Source organism: Borostomias antarcticus, assembly GCF_949987555.1.
Source record: "Borostomias antarcticus genome assembly, chromosome: 6".
In the NCBI taxonomy this organism is placed as follows: Eukaryota; Metazoa; Chordata; class Actinopteri; order Stomiiformes; family Stomiidae; genus Borostomias; species Borostomias antarcticus.
The window spans coordinates 3106604-3120096 of record NC_140239.1 but is presented as its reverse complement, the minus strand read 5'-3'; the positions used below and the strand labels follow the sequence as shown (position 1 = coordinate 3120096).

Below are 13493 nucleotides of genomic sequence, written 5' to 3'. Positions count from 1 at the left end.
GAACCCTAGATCTCTGAGGTCACTAACGAACCCTAGATCTCTAAGGTCACTAACGAACCCTAGATCTCTAAGGTCACTAACAAACCCTAGATCTCTGAGGTCATTAACAAACCCTAGATCTCTGAGGTCATTAACGAACCCTAGATCTCTGAGGTCATTAACGAACCCTAGATCTCTGAGGTCATTAACAAACCCTTGATCTTTGAGGTCATTAACGAACCCTAGATCTCTGAGGTCATTAACAAACCCTAGATCTCTGAGGTCATTAACAAACCCTAGATCTCTGAGGTCATTAACAAACCCTAGATCTCTGAGGTCATTAACAAACCCTAGATCTCTGAGGTCATTAACGAACCCTAGATCTCTGAGGTCATTAACAAACCCTAGATCTCTGAGGTCATTAACAAACCCTAGATCTTTGAGGTCATTAACGAACCCTAGATCTCTGAGGTCATTAACAAACCCTAGATCTTTGAGGTCATTAACGAACCCTAGATCTCTGAGGTCATTAACAAACCCTAGATCTTTGAGGTCATTAACGAACCCTAGATCTCTGAGGTCATTAACAAACCCTAGATCTTTGAGGTCATTAACGAACCCTAGAGTTCCTCTTATGTCTTCTTCCCTTCTCTACCTGTCCCCTCTGCTTCTCTGTGGCCAAAGTTATGGACCAAATGACACTCTGCAATCGGATGATCCCTTTTAGTCTATGTCAGTGCGTTACATGTGGTTACTGTGTGTTTGCGTGTGTTTGTGTGTGTGCGGTGTATTTGTATAAAGGTACGCAGGGAAGGGTGGGGAGTGTTTGGGGGCGTGTTGAGAGAAAGAGAGCGGGGAAGAGAGAGCGGGCCAGGAGGGCGGGGCGACTCGGCCCCCTGCTGGGGAATGACGTCACGCCGCCGCGGCCCTCAGTTCTTGCAGCCGTCCTCGGCGCTCCTCTCGTGCTGCAGGTTGTAGAAACAGTTCTGACACACTCTCACCGGCGAGGAGATCTTCAGACGCTTGATCTCTGACTGGAACCGACTGCACCTGAGAGAGGAAGAGGAAGAGAGACAAAGACGAGAAAGAGAGACAGAAAGACGAGAGAGAGAGAGGAAGATTCACAGTGGTTAGACCCTCAGTTTCACGGTCACACTAGCTAGAACAGAAACCTAACAACAGGAGCGCAGATATCCATACTCTGTGTGAACACTTACACTGAACACTTATACTGAACATGGTCAAACTGAACACGGTCACACAGAACACTGTCAAGGTGCATACACACCGCCCCAACCAACGCCAAGCAACACCAGCCAACAATCACGCTGGATTGGTGTGCCGGGTTTGTTGGTGACAGTTGCCGTCGGTTGGATGGATTTTGAATTTTAAACCGCCAACATTCCAACAACCAACTGCCAACTTTAGAACGGCGGGTGTCAGGAGACTCTGGACACGCTGTGCTTACTGGACACGCTGTGCTTACTGGACACGCTGTGCTTACTGGACACGCTGTGCTTACTGGACACGCTGTGCTTACTGGACACGCTGTGCTTACTGGACACGCTGTGCTTACTGGACGCGCTGTGCTTACTGGACACGCTGTGCTTACTGGACACGCTGTGCTTACTGGACACGCTGTGCTAACTGGACACGCTGTGCTTACTGGACACGCTGTGCTTACTGGACACGCTGTGCTTACTGGACACGCTGTGCTTACTGGACACGCTGTGCTTACTTCTGGCAGAACAGCTGGCCACAGTTCCGGCAGTGGTGGCGTCTCTCGGTGAGGGAGAAGCGCACGGCGCAGCCAGAGCAGCTGTCCACCACCTCGTCCTTCACCCAGTGGTCAGCCGCAGAGCGACCCGGCTGGTCACTCACCGACCAGCTGAACACACGGCCACGCCCGTCCCCCACCAGGATCTTACTGTGGTCCCTGTCAACACACAAAACACCAGGATCTAACGCTCAGCCCTGAGGCAGGGAAATATCAGCATGTACATCTACTACTATCCACTTGTTCTATAAAAAGATAGTCAGTCAGTATATACTGAAAAAGGTCACTCGGTTGGCAAATCATATTGATGAAATGTGATGGATTATTACCATTCATATTAAAATTCATAATACAATTCATATTAAAATTCATAATACAATCTGTTAAACATTTTAATCCTACCTACATCCAAGTTAGCAACAGTCACCAAGCATTATTTTAATGTTTATGCAAACAAAAAGCACATAGTGCTGCTAATTATTATTTGTGGTTTTCAATATATAACTTGGTGAAATTAATTCAGTCTGTATCAGTAATTTCTGAACATTCTCAGCACATTTGAACAATATCATGATTATACTGATAACTGTGATCATTTAGTTCACTATAATGGTGTGAAATTGTCATACCGTTACAGTACATCTCTAGTACATGCGCACACACAGACAGGAAATACACACACACACACACACACATACACACACAGACAGGAAACACACACACACACACACGTACTTGGAGATGGCCAGGGAGGTGATTTCGGCGGGGTGGGCGTTGTCCTTGCGGTCGAACGCTGTGTGCATAGTGAGTTTGCTCCGGAAGACCCGCTGGCGCTCCCATCTGTAGCCTGCTCCAGAGAGAACACACACACACACGCACACACACACACACACACACACACATACACACACACACACGCAACACACGCACACACACACACACACACACACACACACACACACACACACACAACACACACGCAACACACACACACACACACACACACGCAACACACACACACACACACACACACAACACACACACGCAACACACACACACACACACGCAACACACACACACACACACACACACGCAACACACACACACACACACACACACACACACACACAACACAAATATGTACAGTACACACACAAACATACACGTCAGAACAAGCAAGCACACACTGACACACCTGCTAGAATGCACACATACGATGGAAACAGACACTATTCCCTGAAACACAACAAACTTTCCGTGAATTTCCTCTCCATACTATACGTGCCCCAGCAGTCACAGGTCTAACGAGGAGAAGCTACAGTCTGTTCTCTACAGTTCTACTTCTATAATGAGCGCTGGAGATGGCCCATACCTCGTGTACCTTAGCAAAGTGTTTAGCGTTTTGAGTCCACTGTGCAAAGCTAAAGTGAACATAGATAATACCGAGCGAGACGCTTTGTTTCATGCAGTTCCAGCGCTAGAGAAGCAGGTCTGGCTGCAACCTATTATCATTCTGAGAAAGAGGACATTGGGTATTTGTTTGAACCAATCACAATCATCTCGGGCAGGCGCTAAGCTTTAAAAAAAAATAATAATAAAAAAAATAATTAAGTGTCGGGGGATTGAATCTGATTGGCGGCGCTGGAATTGAGCCGAGCCAATGAGAGGCTTATCTCAAAAACCTCCATGATCCGCTGAGCCAGACTGTGGTTAGAGCCAGACTGGGGTCGGGGCCGCCAGGGTCAGGGGTCACCTACCTGCTCTCAGCTGGTTATAGGGCCGTGCCTCCATGGTGGTGGGCTGGAGGGGGGGCTGAGCGGCGGCGGCCCCCGGGGGGCCCTGCCCCTGGGCGGGGTGGGGAGGGTGAGGGGGGGGGTGGGGGTGCGGGCCGGCGCTGGCGCCAGGCTTGGTCTGGCCCTCCGAGTAGTTGACAAACACGAAGCCGTCCTTCTCGTCCAGGCTGAGGGCGTCAGACCAGCGCCGCGAGTCGTCCGAGCCGCTGTCCACCGACCACGAGGCCCCGGCGCGACCCGCTGGACCTGCGGGGGCCATGAAGCTTGATTAGAACAACGTCAGGATAACGTCAGGATAACGTCAGGATAACCATCCCAGGATAACGTCGGCATAACCATCCCTGTTGCAAGGACTCAATTATTCACGCGGTTCAACGTAAATGAAACGAAACACTAAGACCTGTCATTTTATTGTAATACTTGCCGGTTCCACACTCTTTTCCAACTGAACACACCCCTCTAACTCTGAGTCTGTCAGCGTTAGGATGATGGACTGAGATGAACAGTTGAAGTGACATGAACTGGAGGTGAACTGGTTGGTTAGAGTTTAACTGGAGGTGAACTGGGTGGGTCAGGAGGGTCGGAGGGTCACCTTTGGGTCGGTGCACGGCGCTGCCCGGCTGGCTGCCTGTTCCCGTGGAGACGCGGGGGAGGGGCTTGGGCTCCTGGCTCAGGCTGGGCTCGTCCCCGTCCGACTCGCTGCTGTCCTCGTCGCCGTTGTGGCTCTCACTCCCCTCGGCTGGACACACCAGGCGTGTGTGTGTGTGTGTGTGTTGGGGGGGGGGGGGGGGGGCAGGAGGGGGGCATTGTTAGGCCGGACTCATAGTCGACACAAACTACATAAGCGCAAGCCACTGAGCTGGTGGTCATCGGAGGGGCCAGGAGATGTTCCTCTGGTGTGAACACGTGATTTGTAACCGTCACTCAGCCTGGATGTCTCACCCAGCTTGTCCTCACAGCAGTCTGGCACATCCGGCTCCACCGGCTCAGGAGCAGGGGTTTCTGGGACTTGTAGGAACTCCATCCTCCAGAACTACAGGGAACAGCAGGTATAATGTTGGCGTACAGCTCCATAAAACCCCCAAAACAGTAAAACAGACATCAGAATAGTGTGAAATAAATCAGCATTTACTTCTCAATTATTTCAGAGAATGAACGTTTTAGACGGAGCGTCACACTCTGATCATCTCATTAACTCAAAACACCTGCAAAGTTTTCCTATGTGGTTAAATTGTATCTCAGTTTGGTTCAGTATGGGGAAGACTGCAGATTTGACAGCTGTCCAGAAGACCATCATTGACCCTCCAGAAGATTGGTGAGCTAAGGAGGCTGGCTGTTCACAGTGTGCAGTATGTCAGAGCACTAACTCTCATGTCAGAGCACTAACTCTCATGTCAGAGCACTAACTCTCATGTCAGAGCACTAACTCTCATGTCAAGAGCACTAACTCTCATGTCAAGAGCACTAACTCTCATGTCAGAGCACTATCTCTCATGTCAGAGCACTATCTCTCATGTCAGAGCACTAACTCTCATGTCAGAGCACTTACTCTCATGTCAAGAGCACTAACTCTCATGTCAAGAGCACTAACTCTCATGTCAAGAGCACTTACTCTCATGTCAGAGCACTAACTCTCATGTCAAGAGCACTAACTCTCATGTCAGAGCACTAACTCTCATGTCAGAGCACTAACTCTCATGTCAGAGCACTAACTCTCATGTCAAGAGCACTAACTCTCATGTCAAGAGCACTATCTCTCATGTCAGAGCACTAACTCTCATGTCAAGAGCACTAACTCTCATGTCAGAGCACTAACTCTCATGTCAGAGCACTAACTCTCATGTCAGAGCACTCTCTCATGTCAGAGCACTAACTCATTTCTTTCCCTCAAAACATCTCGTTAAGCCAAATTAATTTCTATACATCTCAAGTTCTACTTGCTTTTACCCATGCGTCCACCGCGCATCTCCTGCGGTTATTGGGTTGGCTGCGCGCGTACGCAGGAATCAACACACCGCAGAATAAGCTGCTAGCGTAGTTAACGCCAATTCCTTCGTTTACATGTATTGGTAAACAGCAAGTATACTGCAGGCTTTAATCACACGGCTCAAACACTAGAGAGATATCACCCTGACATCCACCGCCCTGACGGCAAACCTCCGAGGCCTCAACCCGGGAAAGCGAACGCGGGTTACCCTGACGACGCCGTCGGAGTGACCGGTGACGTTCTGCGTGTCCCACTCGTTCATCTCGGAGACGCAGCAGCAGAGGATCTGCTGGCTCCGCCCAGTGAAGGTGTTGGCGCTGGCGATGGGACTGCCGTTGATGCTCCACAGTGAGTCTGATAGTGACACCCTGTTAGAGAGGAGAGCACCAAGCAAAGTAGCCAAGAGGAGGAGAGAAGAAGCAGAGACACAGCTGTGTGCAGGGCCAAGCAGAGGAGAAGAGAGGAGGAGGGGAGAGGAGAGGGGCAGGGGAAAAGCAGTGAAGAGGAGAGAAGAGACACAGACATGTGCAGGACCAAGCAGAGGAGAAGAGAGGAGGAGGGGAGAGGAGAGGGGCAGGGGAAAAGCAGTGAAGAGGAGAGAAGAGACACAGACATGTGCAGGACCAAGCAGAGGAGAAGAGAGGATGAGAGAAGCAGAGAGGAGTAGTGGAGGAGCACAGATGTGTGCAGCTGAAGAAGATAGAGGTAGGTATTACGAGCCAAACTCTCCATGTGACTGTCTCTTGGACAGCTGAGTGGCCTGGTGTTGAGTATTTCATGCTAACCTTTTTAATTTTGGGATTTCCAGAAATAATCTCTGCTACTGCAAAATATATTACACACAGCTATCGCTCCATATGGCAATCTCCATTAGGCCTACCTCAGGGTGGTCTTCAGCAAGGCTCCGAACCGGTTCAAGGAACGGAAACGAAAACCGAAAACGAACGGTATTTTACGAGGAACAGAAACAGGAACGAAAACGAAATGGTCTTTAATTGTTCCAGAACAGAAACGTTAATTTGAAATCTTTAAAACCGGTTAATAACGTTATTTTTTCGTTCTTTGTAGTAGGCCTATATAACTTAAAAATAATTGTAAAAAAGAAGAAAGCTGAGCCTTTTATGGCCGAATAGGCTAAATTAAATTAATTACATTTGTAGCCTACATCTTGTCCTGTTTTTGTAATGTAGCCTAGGCCCCTAAATCTGTTATTTCACAGTCAGGATCTTAAATGCTTGCTTAGCGAAATGAAGAGATTTAGATATTACAACAACACACAACATGCATAGCCTAGTTCCGACTAGGGATGTGCGCAGCGACTATTTTCACTGATGACTAGACGGTGGTTTTGTAACCGATTACATGACTAGTCTAAAAACAGGATTCCCAAGTTTCTACAACAAGTGCTATTTAGAAAAATTGAGGATGTTTCTCAAACTCTGCAAGCTAAGATGCATGACTATTCTTGATGTTTCCCAACCACTCAGCGGCAGCCAATTTGCACGCGTTGCGCAGGGCTGTCACACACTCTCCTTTGTTTTCCAGTGCAAAACAGTAGTTCAGCCTGTCCTTACAGCTTATTACTTAGCAAAGATATCAATGTGATTTATTTTGTTTAATTGAAGAAGAGTAGGCTAGCCTATAGCCTGTAATGTTTCAGTAGGCTAAAACTAGATTTCACATAAAGACCGCGGATGTCAGAGAGGGCAATAACGTTCGAAGGCAAATTTATTCCAACATTGGTCCACAAAGAATGATGCAAATAATAAAGTGAAAGAAATAATAGCCTACTGTGCAAATATAATGTTTTATATGGACCTGCCTACTGTGCAAATATAATGTTTTATATGGACCTGCGTGTCTGCAATAAAGTTCCTCTATCTTTATAACCAACATTCAGCGGAAGCCAATTTTCACTCGTTGCGCATCTCGCTCCAAGTATGGTTTGGCTATTTAAAACACGGAGTACAGTTGCTTGGATGTATACTAGTATGCATAAACCTATGTTTTGCGAATTTAATGGTCTGCCTCCTTCAGAGTTCAACTCGGCAATTAGGCTGTGAAAGCGAGCGCGCCTCTTGGAATCTAGTCATAGCCTATTGTTGCACAGATTTCTGTCACGTCTTGACTTTCACAAACCAAATGATTAGGCTACATTAATTAATATGAGCACACTTTAGTGACAATGTGCCGTACAACCCTGATCATTGAATAGCATAAGTTCAATTACTATAATATTAAAGACCGCGGATGTCAGACGATAGGCTACGTATTACGCGTATAGGCGCAAAATCCGGAGCTCCCATACAAAAGGAACGCAGCATAAACAATAGGGATTGTGCAGATGAATGAATGAGGTGACTAATTATTTATAAATAACATAAAACATTACAAAACGAAATAAAAACAAACAATAGGCCTACAGGCGCAGAATAAAATAGCTTGCAGCAACAGTACAAGAAAATATTTGTACAAGAAATTCTGTAGGCCTATAGAGTCTTAATAGGCTAACACCCCCGGAACGGTGAACGGAACGTTATTTTTCGTTCTTAACCGGTTCAGGAACGCTATGTTGGTGGCGGAACACGAGAACGGAAACGTTAAATATTCTGGTTCTGCTCGGAGCATGGATGTATTATATAAACTGGATACAGCCACTCCATTCACTGGCCGCTATCAACAATGAAGCCCTATTGAACCGCGCCATCTTGGCAAAATTTGTAGTCATTTGACTATTTCCGGTTACTTTTGACTTGCGCAGTTGAGCTTCTCTGGCCGACGCGCGTCCACGAAAAAGTTCACATTTATCTGATATGTAGACGCGCGTTCCCGGCTCTCTCGGCTGTCCCCGCTTTGATTTAGCAATGAAAACCGGCTTGCATATTAACCTGTTTTTGTCAAATATATCAATTGGAGAAATTATTTTTTGATCCTGGCATCTTAGTTTTAACAGGTTAAATATAATTGAACATGTTTTGTTTGCTAGTAGATGGTATTCATTCCGTTCGCGATAACGTTATTGCAGCCAGGCTAAATTCCTCCAGGGAGCCAGTGACCGGCGAGTTGAAGAGCTTCCCTCCCCGCCAGCAGGAGCTTTGGCCGCGGCTACCGCATCTCGGAAAACCCGCTGAGTTCCTGGCTGCTATTTCACACTCGCCCTTGATCAATCCCAATACCGATCCATGGTAACAATGAATCAATCGTTCAGATCAGATCGGCAGTGCTGCATGCATGTTACAACATCATTGTTACCTTTATTAACATAACCATAGCCTACATTTATCTCTCTAACGTTAGGCTATCAATCTTACACCAGTCGGCCATTCGATAAATGGAAGCGGTGAACGCCAACGTTGACTGAAAACACCCAAACTCAGTGTATCGTTTCATCTTCATGCTACACATCAACTCCTTTACATTGTATGTGAATAAATTCCTGTTATTCTAAAAATATCCCATTTCTGTCCATTCCTGGAAAAGGCTAATAATTGCTGTCAAATGATCACTCCAGTTTATCACCGTATCCCACTACCATTTCAACTATGCACAGGAGGTTGTCTTGTGGTCATTTTCATTAAAAAATGATTAGCCTGATCAGTTTGTTGTATGTATTAAGCCCTTTTTGAGCGTTTTGTGTGTGTGCATTGTTAAGTGTAAGCTTATGCAGCCTACTCCAAACTTTAATGGTTACAGCAGTCTTGTCGTCTACAAGCAACAGTCTCTGGCTTTGCATGGCAATTTATGTAGTATCATCCGAGTTCTACAAATGCTGTACTTTTTTGTACTGTAAGTAACCCCTCAATTATTCAATTTTACTGGGGAGCAGTGACCATAGCCTACTTGCCAACCCTCCTGACTTCCGCGGGAGATTCATAAATTTGAACTAGGTTGTGTAGTAGATAGGCTACAATAAATTAGGACAGATGCACATTTACTGAACAGCACAGACAGAAGTCGGACATTAAAAACAATTGCTCCATACACACATAGATATATATATATATAATGTTTCACATTTCGTTTTAATGCTTTTAATGTCTAATTTGTAATGCTTTTAATGCCCCCCCCCGCAATTTGGTTTGAAAATGCTCCCTATTTCTGAGGTCCCAAGGTTGGTGAGTATGGCAAGCTATAAGCTATTAATACAAGCATACCGCTCAAAAAGGGCTTAATACATACAACAAACTGATCAGGCTAATCATTTTTTAATGAAAATGACCACAAGACAACCTCCTGTGCATAGTTGAAATGGTAGTGGGATACGGTGATAAACTGGAGTGATCATTTGACAGCAATTATTAGCCTTTTCCAGGAATGGACAGAAATGGGATATTTTTAGAATAACAGGAATTTATTCACATACAATGTAAAGGAGTTGATGTGTAGCATGAAGATGAAACGATACACTGAGTTTGGGTGTTTTCAGTCAACGTTGGCGTTCACCGCTTCCATTTATCGAATGGCCGACTGGTGTAAGATGGATAGCCTAGTGTTAGAGAGATAAATGTAGGCTATGGTTATGTTAATAAAGGTAATAATGATGTTGTAACATGCATGCAGCACTGCCGATCTGATCTGAACGATTGATTCATTGTTACCATGGATCGGTATTGGGATTGATCAAGGGCGAGTGTGAAATAGCAGCCAGGAACTCAGCGGGTTTTCCGAGATGCGGTAGCCGCGGCCAAAGCTCCTGCTGGCGGGGAGTGAAGCTCTTCAACTCGCCGGTCACTGGCTCCCTGGAGGAATTTAGCCTGGCTGCAATAACGTTATCGCGAACGGAATGAATACCATCTACTAGCAAACAAAACATGTTCAATTATATTTAACCTGTTAAAACTAAGATGCCAGGATCAAAAAATAATTTCTCCAATTGATATATTTGACAAAAACAGGTTAATATGCAAGCCGGTTTTCATTGCTAAATCAAAGCGGGGACAGCCGAGAGAGCCGGGAACGTGCGTCTACATTTCAGATAAATGTGAACTTTTTCGTGGACGCGCGTCGGCCAGAGAAGCTCAACTGCGCAAGTCAAAAGTAACCGGAAATAGCCAAGTGACTACAAATCTAGCCAAGATGGCGCGGTTCAATAGGCCTTCACTTTAGATTTCGATTCCTGGGGGCTTGGCTCGGAGCGAACCGATTGAAAAATAATTTCGTTTTTAAGCCCTGGTCTTCAGTGACCCTTTCTAGAATCTTCCCTGCCGCACTTGCCATGTCATTTCCTCCACTTCCTGACATACCTTCTGTGTAATTTCCTAAATGAGCTATGGGCCGTCATATTATATACATTTCGTTTTCGCTTATAATGTGTTCACACCAAAAGCGTTGCCGCGCGGTGAGTTTACATAGAAAGTCAATACAATTCACGCGAATTGGGTGGCGGTCAAACTGGGTGGCGCGTTAAGCATTTTTCAACTTTTGGCGGTGGATTTGCGCAGTAACCCCACACATCACCGCTGGATCCAGCGGCGAGACCAGGGCGAACCGCGCGGAATGAACGACGCGCCGCTCCCCGGTGTGAACACGGCGTTATAAAAGAAGGAGCTCACTTCTGCTCGTGGACAAGTGATGACATTCTCCAGGTTGAAAAAAGACCGCCAGCTTGTCTTTATTATCTCTCTGCTGCATAGCGATCTTTTCATTGACATGTCTGCTGTGTGCATCCTCTTGGTCCTGGCTTACCATACCTTGTTCTTAAGATGCATCTTATGCCTCACATTCGTCACATTTCTCTTTCAAACATATTTCCCTTTAATATGCTAGTCTGACTACTTTTGGTGTACACTGTAAAAAGTGAACATGGGCTGTCATTCATGTAAGGAGTGATTTCAATTTGAACTGACCCAATATAACTATGTTTCTGTCTTTTCTTTGGTTTAAGTATTGTTATCACTTTCATTCAATTTAAATCAAGGCCTCATTGGTTTAAAGTGCTTAACTGACTTTGAATCAAACAGCAAATTTCCACTCAAACGTTGCATGTCACGTGATTAGTGACGTAGCCAAAGTTCAAGTTCCATTTTTCCGCCATCTTCCTTTCTCGCATGAAGTGGCAAGACACCACGGGAGAGATGAGCAAAATAAATCGGTAAAAAATATAACATGACTGTTGAACAGCTAATATGTTTAAATTACATTTACACGCAGATGGGATTTTGATTTGACTAATAACTGTTAAATGAACTTAACGTCATCATTTATCACACAACGTCGTCGATCCTTTCTTAGCTAACGTTGGCTCGCTAACGTGAGACCGTTATTCTAGCGAGCTGATGTCTCTTCGTTGTCCGTGAATGCTACAGTCAGGGATGTTATTCACTTGATGATTATGTTCGCCGTAGAACATATAGACGGTGAATGTGTGGGAAAGACGGTGTTAACATGTGTTTCAATGGAAAACACTGGAGTCTTTTTTATGTATGTTACTTTGCTATTATTAATAAATGGCTCCCTTTCTTGTAGGCCTGCCTGAGGTGATTGCACGTATGCACTGTCACAAGCTGCACATTTTAAGGGGTAAGTGGTTTTTCTTGATTTATAGTTGAGTATCAGGTGTAAGGTTGTGTTCATAATTATTATAAGAAAAGTTATTCTTGCTTCATCACCTGTGATGGGGAGTATCATTTTATGCAACTGAATCCAAAGGGGAATTCGAGGTGTCAAAGCAAATGTGTGTGGTAGTAGAATACATGGGACGTCTTATATATCATTCAAAATATGGTAATCAAAGAAAGAAAAGAATGAAAAGAAAGAAAGAAAAATATGAATTTCAAATAGTCCTCAATTTGCCAAATTTTGTAAATGTGGTGTCTGGTGGCCTTACATTATTATTCATTATTAGTATTCATTAGCAGACAGCACCGTTTGAAGTGATTGGTGACTCATGCTTGGATTTAAAATAAACTGTTTGGTTCAGAATGAATGAACTACTGCAATCACCGCTTATTGCCAAAAGGTGGCGCCAAAGACAATGAAACTCAAATACTTGATTACCAGTTCAAATAAACTTGCCTAATATATATTGCAGAATTGTATCACAATATTATATAATCATGAGGACTCCACAGAAAGATTATATTTTGTAATATATATTCATGAATTGTGTTTTCTATATCACCCCATACCAACAATCCAAATGTAATTTCGGTCTTTTATGCCCCACCCCTCTCCCCCTCTACAGTAATCAACTGAATGTGGAAATGTAAAGACTGTGGTGTCACTAAATCACGAAGATCAGAACTTCTAAAGCATTACAAACTTCAGCATAGGCATTTTGGACGCCGCCATGCTTACCCTTGCAAAGGGAACAAGGTTGAAAGTCAGTCCTAGGATGAAGTCAGACATTCTGGAAAAGGTGTCTGATGAGATCTACAAGTATAAAGCTTACCCAAAAAGCTTAGACTTCTGTGAGGTTTCAGAGGCACTGATCAAGAAGCACCCCTGCTTGGCAGAGCCGGGGTCTTGGAATGGCTGCTATGGGTGGACACAGAGACTTAAAACCAGGATGGGAAACCTCCGTACCCAACTGAAGGGACTTGGATGCCCTGAGCTTGCTGTCAATGCTCTTAAGACCAAAGCTGCAGATGACGCCCATCCAGCAAAAAATGTCAAGCGACCTAAACGTGGTGAGGCCAACCATGTGCCGTCCTATCCAGCTGGCGAGACGGCAGACAATCTTGAGCTGGAGCGGCAGGTACTTTTGAAGGAGGTGAAGAAACGGAACAACGGGAGGATTATCCGAGAAAAAATGGCCAAGACATTTGCCCTTCGTAGACAAGAAATAGTGGAAAAGCAGGCCAGGGTGGAAGAGCTCCAGGAGCGATGGCCAGTGATGTTTCAAGTAGAAGAGGTATGAGTTGAATCACTGTCATATTTTACTACTATATTTTTGTTAGTATGTTGTGCTCTTGTTTTCCTGTGAAATTAGATCCCTGAAAGTCATTTAAGCATTTAC

General features: G+C 45.1%; 2 protein-coding genes across 2 annotated transcripts; both read right to left on the bottom strand.

Moving 5' to 3' along the window:
* Positions 1-645: 645 nt before the first annotated feature.
* On the bottom strand, positions 646-2571 carry LOC311310394 (WD repeat and FYVE domain-containing protein 3-like). Its single transcript, XM_084439875.1, has 3 exons — positions 2492-2571; positions 1718-1915; positions 646-1029 (listed from the first exon to the last, which is right to left on the bottom strand). The coding sequence occupies exons 1-3, from the start codon at positions 2557-2559 to the stop codon at positions 909-911; spliced, it is 387 nt and encodes a 128-aa protein (XP_084296001.1). The 5' UTR covers positions 2560-2571; the 3' UTR covers positions 646-908.
* Positions 2572-3505: 934 nt separating this feature from the next.
* On the bottom strand, positions 3506-11244 carry LOC311310179 (WD repeat and FYVE domain-containing protein 3-like; the record flags this gene model as incomplete). Its single annotated transcript, XM_084439603.1, has 5 exons — positions 3506-3795; positions 4142-4288; positions 4492-4582; positions 5745-5904; positions 11222-11244. The coding sequence occupies 5 exons, from the start codon at positions 11242-11244 to the stop codon at positions 3506-3508; spliced, it is 711 nt and encodes a 236-aa protein (XP_084295729.1).
* Between the last annotated feature and the right edge of the window lie 2249 nt (positions 11245-13493).

Bases quoted from the DNA above. Each gene is read 5' to 3' on its own strand.
- LOC311310394 (XM_084439875.1), bottom strand. From the start codon at position 2,559: ATGCACACAGCGTTCGACCGCAAGGACAACGCCCACCCCGCCGAAATC. The intron at 1,916-2,491 runs GTACGTGTGTGT...GTGTGTTGACAG, and splicing joins ACCTCCCTGGCCATCTCCAA to GGACCACAGTAAGATCCTGG. The intron at 1,030-1,717 runs GTAAGCACAGCG...TTCCTCTCTCAG, and splicing joins GGCCAGCTGTTCTGCCAGAA to GTGCAGTCGGTTCCAGTCAG.